The sequence below is a fragment of the Benincasa hispida genome, chromosome 2 (genome assembly GCF_009727055.1).
Source record: "Benincasa hispida cultivar B227 chromosome 2, ASM972705v1, whole genome shotgun sequence".
Classification (NCBI taxonomy): domain Eukaryota; kingdom Viridiplantae; phylum Streptophyta; class Magnoliopsida; order Cucurbitales; family Cucurbitaceae; genus Benincasa; species Benincasa hispida.
The window spans coordinates 56,729,936-56,751,735 of record NC_052350.1 but is presented as its reverse complement, the minus strand read 5'-3'; the positions used below and the strand labels follow the sequence as shown (position 1 = coordinate 56,751,735).

Below are 21,800 nucleotides of genomic sequence, written 5' to 3'. Positions count from 1 at the left end.
TTTGATTTTTATTTTTTAATTTTAGAAAATTAAACTTATGAACGCCTCTTCCATTTCTAATTTTTTTGTTTTGTTAACTATTTTCTACCCATGTCTTAAAAAACTAAACCAAATTTGTGAGAAAATAGATTTGATTTTCATAAATCAACAACAAAAAAATCAAATTGTTATCAAATATGGCTTAAATAAGATCTCATTTGATAACCATTTTATTTAATTTTTTTTTTTTTTTGAAAATTATGATAGTATTACTTCCATTTATTGATTTTTTTTTATGTTATCTATTTTTATTATTGTTGTAAAAAATCAAGCAACGTTTTGAAAACTTAAAAATATAAACCCTAATTTTGTTTTTTTTTTTAAATTAAGTTGATAGATATTACTTCCACTTTAAAATTTTTTCCTTTGTTATCTACTTTTTACCAATGATTTAAAAAACCTAATCAAATTTTGAAGTTAAAACTTGACCTCGTTTGGTGACCATTTGATATTTTATTTTTTTAAAAAAAAATTAAGTCTATTTCATCCATCTTTCTTACAATGATTTGCATCTTTCTTAAATACATTGGTTGTATTCTTAGCCAAATTTCAAAAAAACAAAAACAACTTTTTGAAAGCTATTTTTTAGTGTTCAAAATTTGGCTTCGTTTTTTAAATTATTGGTAAAAAGTGGAACTTTTAAAAACTTGTTTTTATTTTTGAAATTTGGTTAAGAATTTGTACTTAAGAAAGATGCAAATATTATAAGAAATGGGTAGAAAATAGGCTTAATTTTAAAAATAAAAAATAAAAACAAAATGACTACCAAATGAGGCTTAAACTATTTAATTAAATACTAGTTTTTAGACTGTAATTTGCCTAAGAATAAAAATGTATCATTAAGCATACCAAAACCAGGGTAAAGAAGTAATCATAAGAAAAAAGTCAAATTTTTTAAAATTATTTTTCTTTCTTTTAATTCTCGAAATTTTGTTTAGTTTTTTACTTATAGAAGTATATATCACATTAAAATAAATAAAATGAAAAGTAGTATGTATAAAAGGGCTACCTCCAAATATAGGAAAATGAATAAATATTTATAAATATAATAAAATTTTACTGTCTATCTATAATAAATCGTGATAGATCGTGATAAACTACTATCTATATTTTTTTATGTCATGATAGACTTCTCACTACAAGAATTTGGACTTTTGCCAATGACTGAAAAAGTCAAAAAATCATCAAGACAACCTATCCTGATGGAAATCCAACTATCGGTTGCATCGTTGGGACATCCTCATTTGGAAAACCTTTCCCGACCGTAAAAAGTCTCGTCATTGGAAAAAAAAAATATATCTCAACGAAATAGGCTTTTGCCGACCCTAAATAATACTATTGGGAAAAGTTATTTCTCCCGACAGGAAGAATAATTTTTCATTGTTGGGAGAAGTCAGCTTCTACCGACGGTTTCTTTTGGTGTTGAGAAATGGTTACTTATCTTAATGCGCAATCTACGATTCAAACGCCGGTAAAAATTATCTTTGACCTATATTTTTTCTTTATTTACTAAATATTATATCTGCTTTTTTTTTTTATAAATGTCATACCTGTTTAAATCTTACAAATATCAAATAAACTAAAATAAAAAATTGACAAAATTAGAGGTCTACAATATTAAATAATATCCAGAAAACCTGTATGAATCTTACAAATTAAATTTGTCAAATAAACAACTATTTATATGATTCGTCTTAAATATAATATAACATCTACAAATTCTTAATTCTGGAATAACATTACATAATATCCACAAAATATCTATAAAACACAATTCTACAACCTAACTTAGTTTATTGGGAGATGTATCTTCAACGTAAATCTCGAAAAACCTACAAAATAAAATTTTAAATAAGTTTAATTCTGAATATACCATATACCGATCTCAAAATAAATATAGAACTTAAAACTCAACTTAAGAACATTAACAAATTGAAACAAACCAACTCATATTTACACATTTCAATCTCAAACTCAATATAGAACTTAAAACCCAACTTAAACTTAAACATTATTATACATTTACCCCTATAGCAATTTTAAACCCAATATAAGAATATAAACAAATTCAAATGAACTTTATTTTAACCACAAACTCAATATAGCATATACCCATCTCAAAATTATTCTCAATCTAAACATAGAACTTAAAACTCAACTGAGAACATTAACAAATTGAAACAAACCAACTCATATTTACATAATTCAATCTCAAACTCAATATAGAATTTATGTGGAAACTTAAACTTAAACATAATTATACATTTACCTTAACAATTTTAAACCCGACATAAGAATATTAACAAATATAAATGAACTTTATGCAATCTTTCCCTCTCCTCTCTCCACCACCACCACCACCACCACCCACCACCCAGGTACTTTGACCTTAAATCCAACATAGCATATACCCATCTCAAAATAATCTCAAACTCAAATTAAACTTAAACATAACTATACATTTACCTCTATATCAATTTTAAACCCAGCATAAATGAACTTTATTCAATCTCCCTTCCCCCACTTTAGCTTCAAACTTTATATAGCATATTCTCATCTCAAAAATAATCTCAAACTCAATATAAAACTTAAAACTCAACTTCATAACATTAACTATACTTTAAATAATGATACGTTTATGTTGTTACCATAACTGCAGGATAACAACATATATAGTCTTTTAATTAGTTTACTACGAAAGTTGAAAAGCTTTATATAGTCAATCTAGCATTTAAGGATTGTAAGATCGTACACAATCTAGCATTCATGAGCTCTAAGATCATAGTTTTCATATCATCCATCTCAGTTTGTCTTCTTTCTTCCAGTTCGTCCAATCTAGCCAATCTAGCCTTTAAGGATTGTATCTCTTATTGTTGCTCCTTTATAACTTTCGAGGAGGATGCACTCGACAATAATTTTTTTTTCTTATTTTTTAGACTTTGGTACCCTACCATGGCCCCCGTTCCTGTGCCCAACACCTACTCACATATTTCTTCTTCCAATATTGGTTCAGATCCTTCCTGAGTGGAGGCTTCTCTCAGCTTGACCATTTGACTCTACATCAATAATTTAAACAAATAATTGAATAACAATGGCATATAAATAGAGTTACATTAAGGAATAAAAACTTACATATGCATCATAGCGGTCTGATTATATCTGCTTGTATAGATCTATCGCGGTCTATCGCATATAAATTGTGATATTTTATTATTATAATTTGTAAATATTTTCAACAGTTTTGTCATTTAAAATAATTTCTCATTTATAGATTTACTTTTCAAAAATAAAAATTCCAATAGTTATCAAATGAATTCTAAATAATTATTCAACCAACCTTAAATTTTACTTTAAAAAAATAGCTATAAACATCAATTGAACGCCGTTCCTTTCAATAAAACATTTTCACCCCATATATCAGCAAAACCAATTATCATTATCATCATATGCTTACATGATTCCTATTGAAATGACCCAAATTATTGAGAATTCAAGGCCAAAATTGAGCATCCATTATATTTCTTCATTATCAATATGTAAATTATATTTGGAGAAAAAAGAAAAGTATTATAAGATTTTCTCTTTTATATGTAATGACCTTTCCAATTTAAAATTTCACATTGAATTGCGTATTTATAGATTTTTCTATCTTATAGTCAACATGAATATAGTTCAACTAACGTGAATTTAAGACTTGAGATCTTCTATATTAGGAGGAAAAAAATTGTTCATCCCATATTTTGCGAAAATATACTCTATATTGAGCATTATTATTCTTCCCTCTTCTCATTTTTTAAATTGATTAACAATAGGACTAGAATCTCAAATTTTTAATTCAATTAATTTGAGTGGATGAGTTGACATTTTCAACCCAAAAAACGCTTGGAGAGGTTCTTTGAACCAAACTTCTTGTGTTGGACCACAATCAAATAGTTGTTTAGTTTTTTATTTTGGTCTTTTTTTTAGTTTTTTTTTCTCAGAAGATTTACTTTAATTTATAAATTTAAAAAATAATATTATTCAATATTATTACTATATTATCAATATGCATCCTATTTGTCAACGTGAACTTAGTTCAACCGTAAGTGACATGGTCTTCTTTCCTAGAGATTGACAGTTCAATTTTCCATCTCCCAATTGGTGTTCTCTCTCTATATGTATATCCTATTATGCATTTATTATGAAATTCAAAATAAAATAGACACATGTCAAAGTGAGCGTAACTAAACAACACATAGTTTTCCTCTTCGAAAGTTGAAGCTTTGATTCCTCGTTTTGTAGTTGTTGTTCAAAAGGGAAAAAAATAGACACATCTTTAAGGATCATAAAGAACAAATTATAAGAAGTTTGGGCAATGTTTTTTAAAAATAAAAGGAAAAATAAAATATATTTAGAAGGAAAAAAAGACTATTTTTAAATATAAAAAAATAGTCAATTTATTTACCATTATAGCAAAATATAATTGTATTTTAGTGATAAACAGTGTCTATCAATGTCTATTAGTGTCTATAACTAATAGATAATGACATTTTGCTATATTTAAAAAATATTTCTAATAGTTTTGTCATTTAAAATAATTATTCAAATAAATGATAAAGAAATCTTGGGCAGACAAACTTATTTTCCCAAAGCAAACAATAAATAATAATAATAATAATATTGTTGTTGTTTACTTAACTTAAAAGGAAAAAAAAAAACATGCTTCTTAAATACTATCTATAAGTTGACATAAAACTTTATATATTTTTTGCAAAGGATAAAATTTGATATATTAGTTCACTTGTTGTCTTATATAATTAACTTTTACTGTTAAATGAAATACAAAAAATGTATGTACATATGATTTTAGTTTTTGTAATTATTTTCGACTTCAGGATTTTATCGATAATTTCATAAATATTTTTCTGAAACTTAGACTACAATATTTTTCTAAACATCAATACTTTAATTGATAACCATAGCAACAATCTCAAGAAACTCTTTGACCAAAATATTGCCATCTTGACCAATAATTTCAAAAATAATAATAAAATAAAAGTTAGAGGATCACAAGCTATTAATTATTCTCGATTTCTATATAGATTAATCTCAAACTACTATGAAAATTTGAATCTAAATTAAAAATTAAAGCTATTCAAAATTCTGAATGATTCTTCCTTTGATCCAATAACTTTGAAAGAATGTTTCTTCAAAGAATTGACAGCTACGGACTACCACTATATTATATATTTAAAAAAAATTGAATATTAACATCATTGTTTTGGATTGTATGAAATTAAATAGATATCACTAGAAAACTAAATCATATTATATGGTTATGACTTATGACTTATGAGTATGAACAATGCCTTAATTTTAATAACATCTTTTAATAGAAATTATAAAAGCCAAAAGACACGTGCCTTCATGTGATAGAGGCAGGCATGTAACTTGCCTTTTGCAACTTTCAATGTGCTTCAAGATCTGCACATTCATCTTTTCTTCATGGATTTGCCTACTTTTGGGCTAATCTAAATCATATTTTCTTATATAAGCCGAACTACTTTTATATATACCAATTCTTTTATAATGTGCTTTAAATTAATCTTATGATTATGGCCAACTTTGATTTGGTCAACCGCTTTTATAAGAGCAAATGAGAGAAATATGAGAAAGTGAAGAGAATAGAATATTGAAATGTCGTCTATATTGAAAGTGTTTGTGATATTTATAGAATTTTTTTTATAAGAGTGAAGACTATTCCTACAAACCAACTTGGACTTTATTTCAACATGTTTTATCCACACTCGCATGCTCCTTAGAAAATTTCACTCTTAACTTTGAAGTTCATATGATAGAACTTACGAAGAGGAAGTTACACCTCGTTGGTATAGGTATTAGCTATCAACTATTAACCATACTTACATATCCTCGAGGTCTCTCTCATTTGAATGTAATCTCGGTTCATTCATATATTTCTAAACTTGGACATTACATGTCCACCAACTTTTACCTTGGTTTGTCCCCAAACTACATCTTACTAAAATAGGTTCGTCTCATATACTATTTGTAACACCCCATGTCTATTTTTAAGAAAGCCGAGTAGTTACACTTGGTTAAAAGTCATTCACATATATGCTCAAACAAATGAGAAGGAAAAAATTTGAAGTTGAGAGTTTAATCGTGGTGAAAAACTTTTCTTTCACGTCATGGGTCATTGATTGAATTTCTTTTTTTTTTTTTATTGAATTACGACCTATTAATTTGAGTTTCGTTGCTCTTAGTTCTCTTTTTTTCTCCTTCTAGTCGGAAGCCAATAAAATGTTGAAGTCTCAAAGAAATTGACAAATTCCCTTTGTTATTCGAAATCTAAAATACAAAATATGATTCTAACCTAAAACCATGAGTAATACTCAGGTGCAGCTTCATCTCCATGCCCTTCAATCACCAAAACAACAAAAAAAACGAAAGTATTACAAAAATATTTTTGTAGAGGATACAAAAATATTTTAAAAAAGAAAAAATGAAAAGAAAAAGAAAAATAAAAATTTACCACGTAATTGAATTAAACAAATATGGATACAACCCTAAGTATTTTTCAAATCAGATTCATGGGCATATGCCATAGGTTTTGGAAAGAACCAGAGGGTAGTGGAAATTGATTGTGAAATAAAAGGAAGCTGTTCAGTTATGTCGTTCATTTTATATCCATCCAACTTACTACTAAATCTATCTACATCATCCAAATTTCATTGCCATTAGTGCTCAATAATATGCATTTCAAGTACTCAAAGTATAAAGATCAATAACACTGTTCTTTAGAACTTGAAAATCTTGTTCAAGTAATGTCAATAACTGAATAACACCATTCCACGAATTAAAGAGAACAGAAAAATGTAAGATAATGTACTTGAAATACTCGGTAACTCGAGTGACAAACAGCTTAAGGTCCAACACCATTGATACATTCCTGGCACAGCCTCTCAATCTCAATGAGGAAAAGCTGCAGATACCAACCGACCTTTGTCAACGCTTAAGTATCACGCCAATACATCCATTCAACATTCTTCATATTCATATCAATCAATTTGATTCCAATTCCTAAGAATAATCAATTCAAGAAAACCAGAAAAGAGAGCAAAAAAAATATTAATGACGAAAATGATAACCAGATGTAGTAGATGCTACAGCTTGTAACTTTGTATTCAAAAGTACCTATTGATTATAGGCCTAAAAGCTGGCTTCATACAAACTCAAAGTTCAGATTCCAGCGCCCCACCAACATTCGGAGGCAAAATATTTTAGAAAAGCTCACGGAGTTGGAAAGTAAGAATTGAATGGCTCTTAACCTGAAAAGTAGTCATCTAAAATGGTTGAACAGAAAATTATCGAGCCAAGATGGGTGCTTACAAGCTTCCTCTGTTTGTACAATCTCGATAGATCAGGACACCTCATTCGCTATACTCGTGTACTTGAAGTTGGTACAAATCCAAGAGAAGAAACCAGATACCGACTACTAAACTGCATGTACATGTCAATGCCACCAATTGTAGAAGATTTTGATCAAACCCTGATCTATCAATGATGCCTATGACGATCTTTATCGCGTGAAGAATAAGATGAGCTATGGTATTCACGATCTGAAAAGAAGAAAAAAATTGCCTGTCATGTTATTATTAAAGACCACAGAAACTAGCGAAATCTAATCTTTTCTTTCACCCTCATTCAAGAAGCAGTCAATTTTCCTTCAACGTGGAAAGAAAGAAGAGAAACAGGAGGAATACCTCGCGACGAGTGGTGTCTTGATTTCTCCAAATGCCCTCCTGCATTTATTATTGAAAATATTATTATTCGAATTGAATTCCATCTACTCGATTGGCTGAATTCCGTCAAATCGATTGACTAAAAGTGCAGGAAATAATCAAATTAGAATTTAACCTAGTTCCTTCCCCCTATCCTTTGAGCGATGAGCTCGATCCTTGGCTTTGTCTCTGTCTCCATCCTCTCTCTCACGTTCTCTGTCAGAATCCCGACCCCTATCTCGATCTCGAGACTTGGTTCTGTCTCTTTCCCTCTCTCTTTCTCTATCCCTGTCTCTTTCTCTCTCCTTGTTCCTTTCACCAATCTCAGCCCTTCGATCAGATTTTGATTTTGGCACAAGCTCCTCCCTAGTAGTGGCTTCAAGCGTATGGCTCTTGGATTCGTCATCACTCTTCTTAGATTCCTTGAGCTTGTTTAAGGCTAATTTAAGCATCTCATCTTTGGACCCCCCTGATTCAGGATTAGTTCCAGCGGTGGCTTTTACCATAGAAGTATCATCGTTGGCTGTTGGACTGCTTTGTGGAACTTCCTGAAATTGAAAGATGCAAAATTCAACTTATGCAGCCAGTAAAAGATCATACGAAACTAGGCAGCACAATAAAATATATTATATATATAATAACCATAACAAAAAATTAAAGCACCTTGGTGGCTGGAAGAGATTGTGAATCCCATGACTTATTAGAAAATGTAAATGAATCTCCATCCTTGCAGACTGGGATATATTGTGCCTTCGGAAGGGTATACAAATGTGCCAAAACTCGACAAACTTCATCAATTCCTGACTTCTCTGCATCAAATGCCTTCCACCAAGGTGGATTTTCAGGAAGGGGTACTTGAAATCTCCGAGCAGCAGCATATACAACCCCACAAGCCACAACTTCGCTCTTGAATCGAACGCACAAGGTTGTACGCAAACTGCTCCATATATTAAAAACTAAATTAACAAATTATCTCATATAATATGTAATAATTTAATGTAGGTATAATGACTCGATCCAAACCCGATGAATTAGAATCAGGTATTTCACTTAGCTCCTAGTTATTAGAACTTCTCTGTTTAGTTTTGAGGACTAGTTTCTGTTCGGATTAAATTGGGTCAAGGAGTGATGTCGGACAAGAACCATTAAAGTAACCCTCTTGATCACATTTCAGGTAAAGTACAGCATTTAAATGGGATCTCAAAATTTTGTATTGATTTTTAGAAACTGTTTTAGGTTAGGTCAAAAACTTTCATTGGTGAAACTGATGACTTGTTTAGTTTCTGGTATAAGGTAAGTGGCCTTATCGGCATGCCTTAGTGCTAGATTGGAACGTTAGGTGAGACTGTTCTAATTGAATGAACCTGATGTGATGATGTGATGGTCAATGTTCAGTTAGGCTGTGATAGGCCCCCAATCATTAGGAGATATGAGAGGAAACGAAATAAGAGAGATATGAGAAAGGAAGCAAATGTAAATGGAGAATCAAATGTAAATGGGTGAGGGAGAGGGAATAAAATTAGTTAGAGGCTGTGTGATCTTGTGGGCCCAAAGAAAATCCGATTAGTTACCAATTAGAGTATTTAAGAAGGGAGGGAGGTGAGCCAAGGCATATCTTGATTGTATTTTGTGAATGCTCAGTGAGCTGGTGTACAGGGGGAAGTCTCGGCTTCCTTGGCAATTTGGCCAAAATAGTAAATACATGACCCGAGTTCTATCATTTTGGTATCAGAGCCATTGTTCTTTGGGGAATGGTGAAGAAAATTGAAACTAGAATGTCTGCTCTTGAGGAACAAATAACCCTATTGCAGGTGGGGATGGAGACTAGGATGGATCAACGATTTATTGAAATGCAACAAATAACAAAGCAATCAATGGCAGCAAGACTGGAAGCGTTAGGGGAAATGTTGGAGCAAAAGATGTTACATGCGTTGGAAGCTTGGTCAAAAAAAGGGGGGACCCCTGGCGACAATGACTCAGGCTCATCTGAACGAACCGCGACGGAAAAGGGGAAACAACCATTGACTAAGGAGAGTGTGAGAAAAGGGAGCCAGATGGAGAAGGAAAAAAGGGACGTACCTTTGTTCGATATAAGGTTAAGGGGAAGCTAGAGATCCCAATCTTCAAAGGTGAAGTAAGTGACGATCCACTAGGATGGTTTCATCGGGTCGAGAGATATTTCGTTGTTAATCGGCTGACGGAGAAGGACAAGATTGAAGCGGCGATCCTGTGCTTGGAAGGGGAGGCACTCGAATAGCAGCAGTGGGAGGAGCGGATGCCAATGGATACCTGGGCCAAGTTTAAGGAGGATTTTCTTAATCCTCCCTTCCCGAAAGGAATTGACGGGGGCCCGTACAAGCGGTGGAGCATGTGGTACATTTCCTACCGGCAAAAGAGGAAGACCATCGAGCTCAGTTCCTTACTCTGAAGCAAGAGGGCACAGTGAGGGCTTACCAACGGCGATTCGAGCAGTTATTGGGGCCTCCGAAAGACCTGTCGGACAAAACTCTAGAGAGCAAGTTTGTTAATGGGCTCAAAAAAATACAGATCGAAATGCGGATGTTCAAACTCGAAGGGATTAAGGAGAAAATGAGAATGGCCCAATTAATAGAAGACACGGAGGAGGCTCGTAGGAAGAAGTGGGGAGGGGAAGGTCCAAGCCCATCGAAAGCGACCGCATCCATATCTTCAGTAGGCTCCAACTCCACCCCGAGTCAGGCCAACTTCAGCAACCTGACAACTTGAACCATTTCTCTTAACCCAAGCCAAAGCATGAGTGTTCCCTCCAACTCGGTGACTCTGAGAGACGTGAATGGGAAGACGTTCACCGTCGGTGCCTTCAGATGCAAAATCGGAGGGATAAGGGCCTATGTTATCAATGTGACGAGAAATACACTCCGAGTCACTGTTGCATAAAGAAGGAGCTAAGCATCTTAATACACCATGACGAAGAAGGAGAAGAATTAGCGGTTGAGACGAGTGAAGGGCAGGTCGAATTCGAAGAAACTCCACCGGCAACCCTAGAAACGATGGTGATGGACACAACTGAGGATGGAATTGTAGGGTTGTCGCTCAACTCTTTAGCCAGAATCGACTCACCACGAACGATTAAAGTAAAAGGGGTAATTAGAGATAAAGATGTGGTGGTTCTAATTGGTAGTGGCGCATCGCATAATTTCATCGATAAAGAATTAGTGGCAATCCTCGAGTTGCCACAAACACCCACGACAAGCTATAGCATCATGTTAGGCACTGGAAATTTCGTTCGGACTACCGAAATCTGCAAAGGTGCGGTACTGAATCTTCCCAATCTCACTATCATTAATGATTTTTTTTCCTTTACCCCTAGGCATTGCTAATGTTGTTTTGGGTGTCCAATGGCTTATACTGTTAGGGCGAGTTGTGTGCGACCGAAGCATGTCCGAGATGGACTTCCAAATTGGCGAGGTGGGTGCACCTTAAAGGAGATAGGAGTCTGATGAAATCACAAATCTCCCTTAAATCGATGATGAAGCTTGTCAAGGAATATTGTTGGAGCTGAATTCGCTCATAACCCACGCAGCTGAAGAAATCCAGAAACCAGACCATGAAGGAAGCCACCCCGACATTCAAATGGTTTTACGAAAATTTCCATCAATACTTCAGCCCATCGAAGGACTTCCTCCAGAGCGACACAACAACCATCTCATCGAACTAAAATCAGGGGCCGATCCAGTGAACATTCGCCCATACCAATACCCCCAATTCCAAAAAATGAGATCGAGCGGTTAGTTGAGGAGATATCGGCTGCAGGGGTTATACAGTCAAGTACCAGTCCTTTCTCCAACCCAGTTTTGTTGGTTAAAAAGAAAAACGGCAGCTGGAGATTTTGTGTCGATTACAGAGCTCTCAATCAGGTGATGGTGCCAAATAATTTCCCGATTCCAGTTGTTGATGAGTTACTTGATGAATTAGTAGGAGCCATGGTTTTCTCCAAAATAGATTTGAAGTTAGGGTATCACTAAATAAGAGTAACACCCAAAGACATCCACAAAACAGCATTTCGGACTCATGAGGGTCATTACAAATTCTTGGTCATACCGTTCGAAATACAAAATGCCCCATCAATGTTTCATTCGGTAATGAATGATATCTTCTTTTTTCTTTTTTTTTTTAATAGAAAACGGGTCATTATATTAAATTATAGAGAAGAGCTAAGGCTCAAAGTACAAGAGGGTTATACAATGAACAAAAACGAAAATACTAGGACTTCTTTTAGGATCAGGAGGTGCACCCGGGCATCTCAACTAGGTTGACACCCCCTTAGCACCCTCATCACATCCAATGTAACCACATAGGAGAGAAAAAACACTAAAAAGAGTATAAATCAAGGAACAATAACCGGAAAACAAGCCAAAACAGTGGCCTAAAACTGAGGGTAATAATTAAAGAGTTCAAAGATATGGTTTGGGGGGGGGGAGGGGAACTAGAATAAGTGAAAACAGACGTCCGGCACTAATTATTGCTGTCCAAAGGTGGAAGTGAAGATGATAGCCCCCCAGTTGAGGTTGAAATTCGATAGGCTATAAGCATTGAAAAGTTCGGAGAGTATGCACCAAGAGGAAACTTGACGGCAAGCGGAATCAAGGCGATCTTGGCATCCAAGAGCTTTGTTGTGAAAAATCCTTTGATTTCTCTCAAACCAAAGGTCTGCCAAGAGAGCTTTTATTGCATTACACCAAAGAAGTCGGATGGGGTTGTGGAGGTTAGGACCAGCTAGAAGTCGGCAAGAGTATCCCTTTTAGCTTCTGACTGAGTACAAAGCCAGCCCAACCATGTACTTTTGCTATTAAACCATGCTTTCTCGATGATTTGGATACACTCCTTGTTGAGCAGCCAGCTGTTGCAAAACCTGAAGGGGGAGGGTCCCCAACTGAAAGAACCAGCCTCTAGTAAAATTGGGTAGTGATCTGAGAATATTCGGGCTTGTCTATTGGCTCTTGAATTTTCAAATAACTCATCCCATTCTTTTGATATAAAAAACGGGTCTAGAAGGGATCTTGAAACTGAGCTACCTTCCCTTGTCCAGGTGAAACTCCCATTACTCAAACAGACTTCCAAGAGTTTCGCTTGTTCTATGAAACCATTAAATTTTCTCATGCCTCTAGTACTTCGGCCCAAAGGGAACCTCTCATGTGCCCACCTTGTGATATTAAAATCTCCACCAATGCACCATGCCTCTTCACAATAAGCTGCAAGAGAAAGTAGTTCTTCCCACACAAATTTTCTTTCTTTGTAGTCGGTTGGCCCATATACATTAGTAATCCAGCAATTGTTTTTACAGATAGTGGTACATTTTATTGAAAGGGAATAACCTCCTTTGAGAGTTTCAAATACCAAAATCAGGTTAGTATCCCACATTGTCAACATTCCACCAGAAGCACCAAAGGATTCAACAAAATCCCAGCCGACCTCTTTGGAACTCCAAATAGATTTAATAAAGCTTGCATCGAAATTTTCTTTCTTGGATTCTTGAATTAACACTAATGAGGGGTTAATTTTCTTTAAGAAGCGTTTGAGAGCCATCCTTTTATTACTATTTTTTAGGCCTCTTGTGTTCCAAGTCACTATTTTCATCTTTTCGTGTTTAGAGTTGGAGAGCAGCCTTGGCAGTCATAAGTCAATCCAAAACTAGGTTGCAATCAAAGACTATGCTCAATAGATGTGCTGGGAGGTCAGAAGGGATTGCTGAGGGGGCGGAGGGAGCAGGGCTAAAGGCATTTACCTCAGAGGTCTTGTCCTCTGTCTGAAACAGGGGATTTAAATCAACAAGTAGAGGATCTTCCGTTTTTGACACTTCTTGTTCTCTTGATGTGTTGTTCCAATTAATTTCCTCACTACTCACACTGAAAGGGGAGTCGAAAGAGCCATCCTTCTTTTCATTCATTGAGGCATCCGGGGAGAAGCTTGAAGTTCCTCTCAGAAAGAAACAATCCGGGTTAGGTGGGTAGAAAACTGGTCGCTTGAGGAGAGGGGGGAGCGAGAGTTGGTTGTCTGACCTGTTAGAATGAGGCTGCTCTTGTGAAAAGGTGCTTCTAACTTCCGGAATCTGATCAGCCACTGATTTGGATTTGAGACAAAGGCTCTTAGAGTGCTCCTTTAGATACTTTCTTCTGATGAAGTGCTTTGGAAATGACTTGAAAAGGCATGAGGATTGGCGTGCTCTGTAGAGCCTCTTTGTTATTGTTTTGCAGGGTTTAGGTAGTGGTTTAATGCTGAGGGGAGGAGAGGGCTTGAGGGTCGCAATGGCAGAGGATTCAACTGTCCTGGCAATACAAGGGGGGAGTGGGGGCAATGGCAGAGGATTCAATTGTTCTGGCAGTTCAGGGGGGAGCAGGGAAGTTGTGTTAAGGCAGGGGAAGGGAGAAGAGGGCTTGAGGGTTGCTTGGTCTTCAATCGTGGTTAAGGCATTCTCAAATGAAGAAGAGGCTGAGGGGAAAACCACGTTGCAAAGGCCTAATAACTTTGTTTTCTTTTTTCTTTTTGGCGCGAGTGGCTTTTCAACTTTTGAGTGAGAAATGTCGGTTGAATCTCCCTTTTTCAAATTCTCTTTCTTCTTAATGGCCGAGGGAGAGTTAAAAGCAGATTGTGGAACTCGAGGAGCCATATTACTTGCACGAGGCTCCTTTGCTGGCAAAATACTTGAGTCTAAAGACTTTTCGACTTTCTTCAATTGAAACTTTTTACTCTCGGAAGGCTGAGGCTGCAAGGCAGGGGATAAAGACTTTTCAACTTTCTTTCTTGACAGATTTCCCTCGTCAGGTCTTAGTGACTGGTTGACTTCTTCTTTCAAAAGTATAGGCCTTTGGATTTCTGAGTTAACGGTGTTAATACCCAAAAGGGGTGACTTTTCACCTTCCCCTGAAGCTCCCTTACTGGTTTTCGAAGCCTGTGGCTTCTGGACTTCCTTCTTTGCCACCGCTTTTGGACTTCTTGAGAACTTTGGCTTGGACTTAACTGACAATAGGAAGGACCATTCGAAATATCAATTTGGGAGGTGGCATCTTCGTCCTTCAAGACTTCTTGTAGTTGAATTAAGTCTATTGGATTGGAGAAATCTTTGAATAGTACATTATTAGGAAGATTTGTAGGCTGATGAAAGCAAGTAATATCCCCAAAATTTAAATAAAAGCTTCAACGAATTTCATCTTTAATTTCAATGGTGGCTGGCATAAACCCACGAAGATTTTCCTGACTTGAATTTTAGCTTCTAAGCAATTGATGAGATTAAGTGTTTCTGATGCAATTGAAATGAGTCCACCAAAGTAAGCCCCGATTGTCTCAAAGGTGCTTCTACACCAATAATCTAGAGGGAGGTTTTTGATTGACACCCAACCCCCAAAACCCTGTATTACTGATCGCCTTCCATGACCAAGGGGATTCCATTTTTCCAACAACAAATGAAAGGGACCAAATTGGTTCCATTTGCCCTGAGCTGGCACTTTTTCGTTTAAGTCTCCTTGGCTAATCTTGATTAGAGCCTTGTCTGCGAACAGGGGATTGATGATAACATTGGTACCGAGAACCTTACTCGGCTCTTTGGCGATTTCCTTCCACCCATTTGATGCTAATAATCTTGAAATAATCCATAAATTACTAAAATCTTCATTCAAAACATCAAAATTCTTCTGAGTCCAAAAAGATTGGTTACTCTGTTTTTTCGAGAGTGGAATAGGGGAGAGTAAAAAAAGGAGAAGCTAAGGGATTCAGGGACCTAAATGCTTGTAAAGCTTCCGAAAAGGTTTTTCCACGAGGTGGAAGAGCAAGGCTACGACTACTGACCAGCCCCTGATTAGGGGAAGGACTAGGTGGAGGAGGACTAACCTGGAAAGCAGGGGACGCTCTGAAATTTCGAATGCAGCCTTCGATCATGTCCTTAAAATCTTGCCAACCTGATTTTTCATTGCCAAATGGGATGTGGATGTTCTTTCTTCCTCCAGTGATTGGCCAAACGGCGCATTCTACAAACCACTTCTCATTTGCACGAAATTTGTGGCTAACTACGGAGCAATTGCATTCTCATTAACTCAACAACTCAAGAAGGATAGTTTTAAGTGGAATGAGGAAGCCCAGACAACTTTTGAGACTCTAAAGATGGCACAACTCCCTGTTTTAGGGCTGCCCGACTTCACCCGACCATTTGTAGTGGAAACGGACGCATCAAGGGTGGGCGTCGGAGCTGTCTTAATGCAGGAAGGTCGTCCCTTTCCTACTTCAGCCACGCCCTGCCACTAACACAGCCTCAAGGCTGTTTATGAGCGTGAATTGATTGTAATTGTCATGGCTGTCCAAAAATGGAGACCATATTTATTGGGCCGACGATTTACAGTACGCACCGATCAGAAGAGCCTTAAGTTCTTACTAGAACAACGAATCATTACCGGTGAATACCAAAAATGGGTAGCAAAAATAATCGAGTATGACTTTTAAGATTGAATACAAAAAGGGGTTAGAAAATTCGACAGCTGATGCGTTGTCCCGATTACCTTCGCCAATGGAACTGAGTTTGTTGAGTGTTGTGGATACTATTGACCCAGCTGTCTTTAGTAGTCAGATTGATCAAGATGAAGAATTAAGAGGCATTTGAGATAGTATTCAAGCTAGAAATCCTTACCCACAAGGCTACACTTTGAAAGGGGAACTTTTATTGTATAAACAGAGAATAGTACCAATGTCTCAAGAAGGAATTTTTCTCGAAGCGAATGAAAGCTCGGGTGCGTGCATTTGTTGGTGATTGTTCCGTTTGCCAACAAGCCAAATACTTGTCCTTAGCGCTGACGGGATTGTTGCATCCTTTGCCTATACCGGACTAATTTGGAACGACATTAGCATGGATTTCATTGATGGTTTGCCGAAATCTGAAGGGCACAACTCCATTTTGGTGGTGGTTGACCGTTTATCAAAATACGCACACTTCATCGCCCTTCGTCATCCTTACACAACAGCCGTAGTAGCAGGGATATTCCTTCAGGAAGTAGTAAGACTACATGGGGTGCCCCGAAGCATCGTGTCCGACAGAGATAAAATATTCACAAGCCTCTTTTGGGAAGAACTATTCAAATTGATGGGTACCCAATTGAAACGGAGCACATCGTATCATCCACAAACCGACGGTCAGAAAGAAGTTGTCAATCGAGGATTAGAAGCATATCTACAATGCTTTGCCATGGAAACACCAACAAAATGGTCCAAATGGTTGGCATGGACAGAATACAACTACAGCACTTCCTATCATACAGCTATCAAGAAATCCCCTTATGAAGTAGTGTATGGCCGACCTGTTCCCCCGTTAGTCTCATATGAAGCTGGGACCGCTATGGTTGGAGAAGTGGACATCCTATTAAAAGATAGAGATGAGATGCTCAAAAACCTTAAGGGTACACTGGAAGGCAACACAACGACGGATGAAGTCTCTTGTGGATGCTAAAAGAAGAGAGGTGAATTTTGAAAATATCCGATTGGGTTTAGGTTAAACTCAAACCATATCGCCAAAGCTCTCTGTTGATTAATAAGCACTCAAAACTCGCTCCTCGCTTCAGAGGCCCTTTCCAAATCATTCAGAAAATTGGCCTGGTGGCATATAAACTTGATCTTCCACCCACATATCAAACATCCACCCAGTGTTTCATGTGTCTCAACTTCGGAAGGCAATCAGCACATTGTTTCCAAGGATAACCACTCCTCCGATATGGCAGAACGAGGGACAATTAAGCCCTCATTCGGTTGCTATTTTAGGTATACGAAAGGTTGGCACAACACTAGTTAATCACCAATCGATTTTGAGGTTCTTATTCAATGGGATGGTATGATTCCCGAAATGCAACTTGGGAGAATGCCGTGGCAAATCAAAGAACAATTTCCAAGCATTCACCTTGAGGACAAGGTGCGTTCTTGGGGGGCAGGTAGTGATAGGCCCCCAATCATTAAGAAGTATGAGAAGAAACGAAATAAGAGAGATATGGGAAAGGAAGCAAATGTAAATGGAGAATCAAATGTAAATGGGTGAGGGTGAGGAATAAAATTAGTTTAGGAGGCTGTGTGGATCTTGTGGGCCCAAAGAAAATCCAATTAGTTACCAATTAGAGTATTTAAGAAGGGAGGGGGGTGAGCTGAGGCATATCTTGATTGTATTTTGTGAATGCTCAGGGAGCTGGTGTACAGGGGGAAGTCTCGGCTTCCTTGGCAATTTGGCCAAAATAGTAAATACATAACCCAAGTTCTATCAGGCTGTTCTTTCATTTATTCAATTATACTCAACGAAAGCAAGTTTCTTATTGAGGTTTAGAAAAAGCTGGCCAATGGTCCAAAGTGGAACAATCCCCCTTTCCACCATGAGCCAACCCAAGACCTCCTAAGAACTTCAGCTAATAAATTACAAGTTTGGTCCCTAGATTTTTAAGTTTGTAACTCAAAAGCAATTTACCGATATATTTGTATTATCTCACTTGAGCTCTTTGAATCTAAACGAGAAGATAAGCGTGCAAAATAAAATCAACATGGCAATAAACTTTTGATTATTATACCTGTCGTTGGCTAGATTCCAAGCTTCTTGCCTCAATTCTGGAGGTGTTCCAAGGGTTGCAAGGTAGTTAGATATGAATTTATGCGGATGTTCAACATGACAAATGAAACCCATCTCTTTCAATATATGCCTCTCTGTTCTGCTCAACTCCATCTTCAAGTCTGCATATTTCTGATTGAAATAAAACAAAATAATTAAAATGTAATGTAAATATAATAAAAGAAAAAACTACGATGTCAATTAAGTGAAAAATATAAAGAGAAATGAAACAGCTATAACATAGCCAAGAAGGGGGCAGAATCAATATATGTGAAAATATTAGCAAAGCTAGATTGCACAATATGATTTCAAACTTTTTTATCTTTTTTGTGCAAAGGACAACCAACCATTTAATTAAAAAAGAAGAAAGAATGGATCCTAAGATTGAAAAATAGAACCTGAAGATAAAAAATCAAATTCAGACCTTGAGAGTAGGGTCCAAGAACTCTATAGGTAAGTTCTCTCTCCTGCATTCCATTCGGTGAAAAACAATAATTACTTGTCTGGCTTTCCTAGGATTTTCCTCCAACTTTGATGCAAGCCACACGCAACTAGAAGCAACTTTCTGCAGGAAATTATCATAAACCAATAAAGCATGACATCGGGGGGAGATTAAAAATATTTTTAAAATATCAGAAAAGTTAAAAATTAAAATTTTAAAAGAAAAGAGAATAAAAGAAAATACAACCTTAACTTTGTTTTTTTCTTTAGTAATGAAACAACCATACTTCCATGGCAAATGAAACCCTTAACCCTTTTATGAGCTTAATAAAACAACTTGAGTTAATTACGCAAATGTCAAGTGTTCAGAAAAATTGAAGAACATAAACAACCAGAAAAAAAATAATTTCTTTAGATGATTGACCCATTCTTGAAAGAATGGGAGGTTTAGCGAGAGGGAAAGAGACATCTAAGAAGGCAGCAGACAAAGGATAATAAAGAAGACATCTAGCAAACTAGATTATAGACAACATTGGAGCAGTACAATAACTAGAAAAGAGTAGTCCAAGTAGAATTTAAAAAGTATTTCCTTTACATTCAATTATGAAAGTTTAATAGATGTAAACACGGAAAAACTAATAATTGAAACAAAAATAACCTTGACATTGAAGCGGGCAAATGATTTCTTGCAATAGAATCGATGGAATAAAACTTGTCCAGTAGCCATGACTGCTTGAGGCCTGAAAGAAACAATTTAAAAATTAAAAAAAAAAAAAAAAAAAAAAGGTAACACTACACAGGTAGTATGATACACACACACACAAACACTCTTTGCTCCCATGTCATAGGGAAAAACCATGAAATGTTTTAAAGCATGACATTACAATTTTTAGAAAAGAAAAGTGTGGAATTACAATTTAAGCAATATGCCAGCCTCTTGGATGAGATCGCAACCATAGATCCTCAGGGTGGTTTCAGTGGCTTCATCAATCCCATCCTTTCTCGAAGGTGAGTTCTTTAACTGCTCATCAGTTAGATAAAACGTGTCGATGGCCGTGTAAATCATCAGACCTGTGAAGTAAGGAAAAAGAAAAATTAACTGACATCAAGAAAAACTCTCAAATAGAAATCACCAGGTACAATTGACGAAGACTAATTTGTTTCTTCTAGTTTAGTTTTCATGATTAAACATTTCATCTTGATTCCTCCATAATCCTCTTAAATATGACAAAATAAGCAATAACCAGCATTCAAAAGAAAGAAAAAAATATATAACCATGAGAGATTAAAGTGCCAAAATTCAAGAAACATGCTTATTCAAGTCCCAGTCAACCATATCAAAGGCCTTCTCAAAATCAAGCTTGAAAACTCAATTGTTCTTACTAATAGCACAATCATAAAAAAAACACTCTCTAACAGTACAGTTTTACTCAAGCGCCCCAATACCTATCTTGAAAACATGTTAATGCCCTCAGTTCTTTATACATCATATAGTCATGAATTTTCACAACTTATACAACAAAATAAATGCAATTACCATGCTTCCTCCCTTGCTCAGCTTAGACATCAAGCTTTTGACGTAATCAATGACTCGAGCGCCCCTATATCTATCTTGAAGTATGTTCACACTACACCTTTAGTTCTTTGCACATCAAATAATCATGAATTTTTCCAACGATAAGACAAAATGAATCCAATTACCATATACTTCCTTCCTGGCTCAGCTTAGACATCAAGCTTTTGACATAATCAACAACTCGCACTCAAATAAATATTTCCCTAACAAATTTTCAGCATGTTTTCTATAATATAATCGATTAATAGACCTCAATAAACAACACTCGACATGCATAAACCAAATAAATCCAGCATACATCACATTAATCTCAAAAATCAATAAAAGAAACACAATTAACTATTTCAGAACACGCAAACAATAAAAGGCATCAAACAAGCAAACAACTAAAATACTACTGGTATGACCCACTTACCTAAATCCTTTCACGAACTAAGATTCTACTAACCCAAAGTTGTGCGCAGCCTAATTCATTTCAAAAACACAGTTTCCAAGATTAAAAGCTAAATAAACAGATTTTCAATATGGAACAACCTAATCAACCCTAAATAAGTGAATAATCAAGATTTTACCGCTTAAATCGAGTGAGTCTTTGCTGGTTCATGCACGAAAGGGTTTTCCGCTACAAGCCTAACGTGGTTGGAGGTTACGTCAGTTCTAAGTATAGGTCGCCGGAGGGAGAGATTTGCGAGAGAGAGAGGTTGCTGAAAGGAAGTTCGCACACGTCAGGGAGATGCCGCAAGAATTAGGCGTGCCGCCGTGTTTTTCGCCGGAGCAGGTTGCACTGCCGTGCCGTGAGTCTTAGCAGAAGACCTGCGACGCAAAACTGCTACCACCGGAGGGTTGAGGTGGACGCCGGTGTCGGAGGGAGAGGATCAATGCGGTGACAAAGGTGGGCTAGATATGTAAAAGAGAAGAAGAAGGGGTTTCTTTTAGTATATGAAATACAATTGGAGAAATTGTCTAAATAACCTTATTCTTTAGCAAAATTACGAAACTATGATTTTTTTTTCTTTCTTTTCAACGAGAAACAAAGCTTTTATTTATTTTGTCTATAAAAATCTTCTATTTTTTTATTTTTTTATTTATTTTTATATCCCTTCCTCTGTGCTAACTTACACACTAATAATTATTATTAAAGAATAATTCTTAGAATCCTAATAAGTAGGTAGCCACCATGAATTATAATGTTAATAGTTAAAGTTTTTATTGAAAATCATCAAAGAATATACAAGGATCCTAAATTTATTTATTTGTAGAATTTTGTATCTAATGGACTTTTACACTTTAAAGGCCTCTAATAAATTTCTCACATAGGAGAAATTTTTAAAAATTAATTAATCTATGAGGAATAAAATTGATG

The 21,800-nt window shown here is 35.9% G+C and overlaps 1 protein-coding gene across 4 annotated transcripts; it reads right to left on the bottom strand.

The window, feature by feature from the left end:
• Window positions 1-6,814: 6,814 nt before the first annotated feature.
• LOC120071300 (cyclin-L1-1) lies at window positions 6,815-21,368 on the bottom strand. 4 transcript variants are annotated; one of them, XR_005480203.1, is made up of 11 exons: window positions 21,010-21,368; window positions 20,853-20,902; window positions 19,776-19,932; window positions 19,520-19,601; window positions 18,845-18,985; window positions 18,383-18,552; window positions 8,484-8,757; window positions 7,957-8,368; window positions 7,803-7,841; window positions 7,234-7,658; window positions 6,815-7,119 (listed from the first exon to the last, which is right to left on the bottom strand). XR_005480203.1 is itself a non-coding variant. In XM_039023493.1 (10 exons), exons 3-10 carry the CDS (start codon window positions 19,925-19,927, stop codon window positions 7,597-7,599), a joined length of 1,332 nt encoding a protein of 443 aa, XP_038879421.1. In that variant the 5' UTR covers window positions 19,928-19,932; window positions 20,853-20,902; window positions 21,010-21,368; the 3' UTR covers window positions 7,151-7,596. The 4 variants fall into 4 exon arrangements, 1 of the variants encoding a protein (XP_038879421.1); XR_005480204.1 differs by lacking the exon at window positions 20,853-20,902; XR_005480205.1 differs by lacking the exons at window positions 20,853-20,902; window positions 21,010-21,368 and adding an exon at window positions 20,399-20,735.
• Window positions 21,369-21,800: the final 432 nt, after the last annotated feature.

Excerpts from the sequence above, each read along its gene's own strand:
- LOC120071300 (XM_039023493.1), bottom strand. The coding sequence starts at position 19,927 with ATGATTTACACGGCCATCGACACGTTTTATCTAACTGATGAGCAGTTA. Across the intron at positions 7,842-7,956 it reads GGATAGGGGGAAGGAACTAG|GAGGGCATTTGGAGAAATCA; the intron begins GTTAAATTCTAA and ends TAATAAATGCAG. Across the intron at positions 7,659-7,802 it reads AAGACACCACTCGTCGCGAG|ATCGTGAATACCATAGCTCA; the intron begins GTATTCCTCCTG and ends TCTTCTTTTCAG.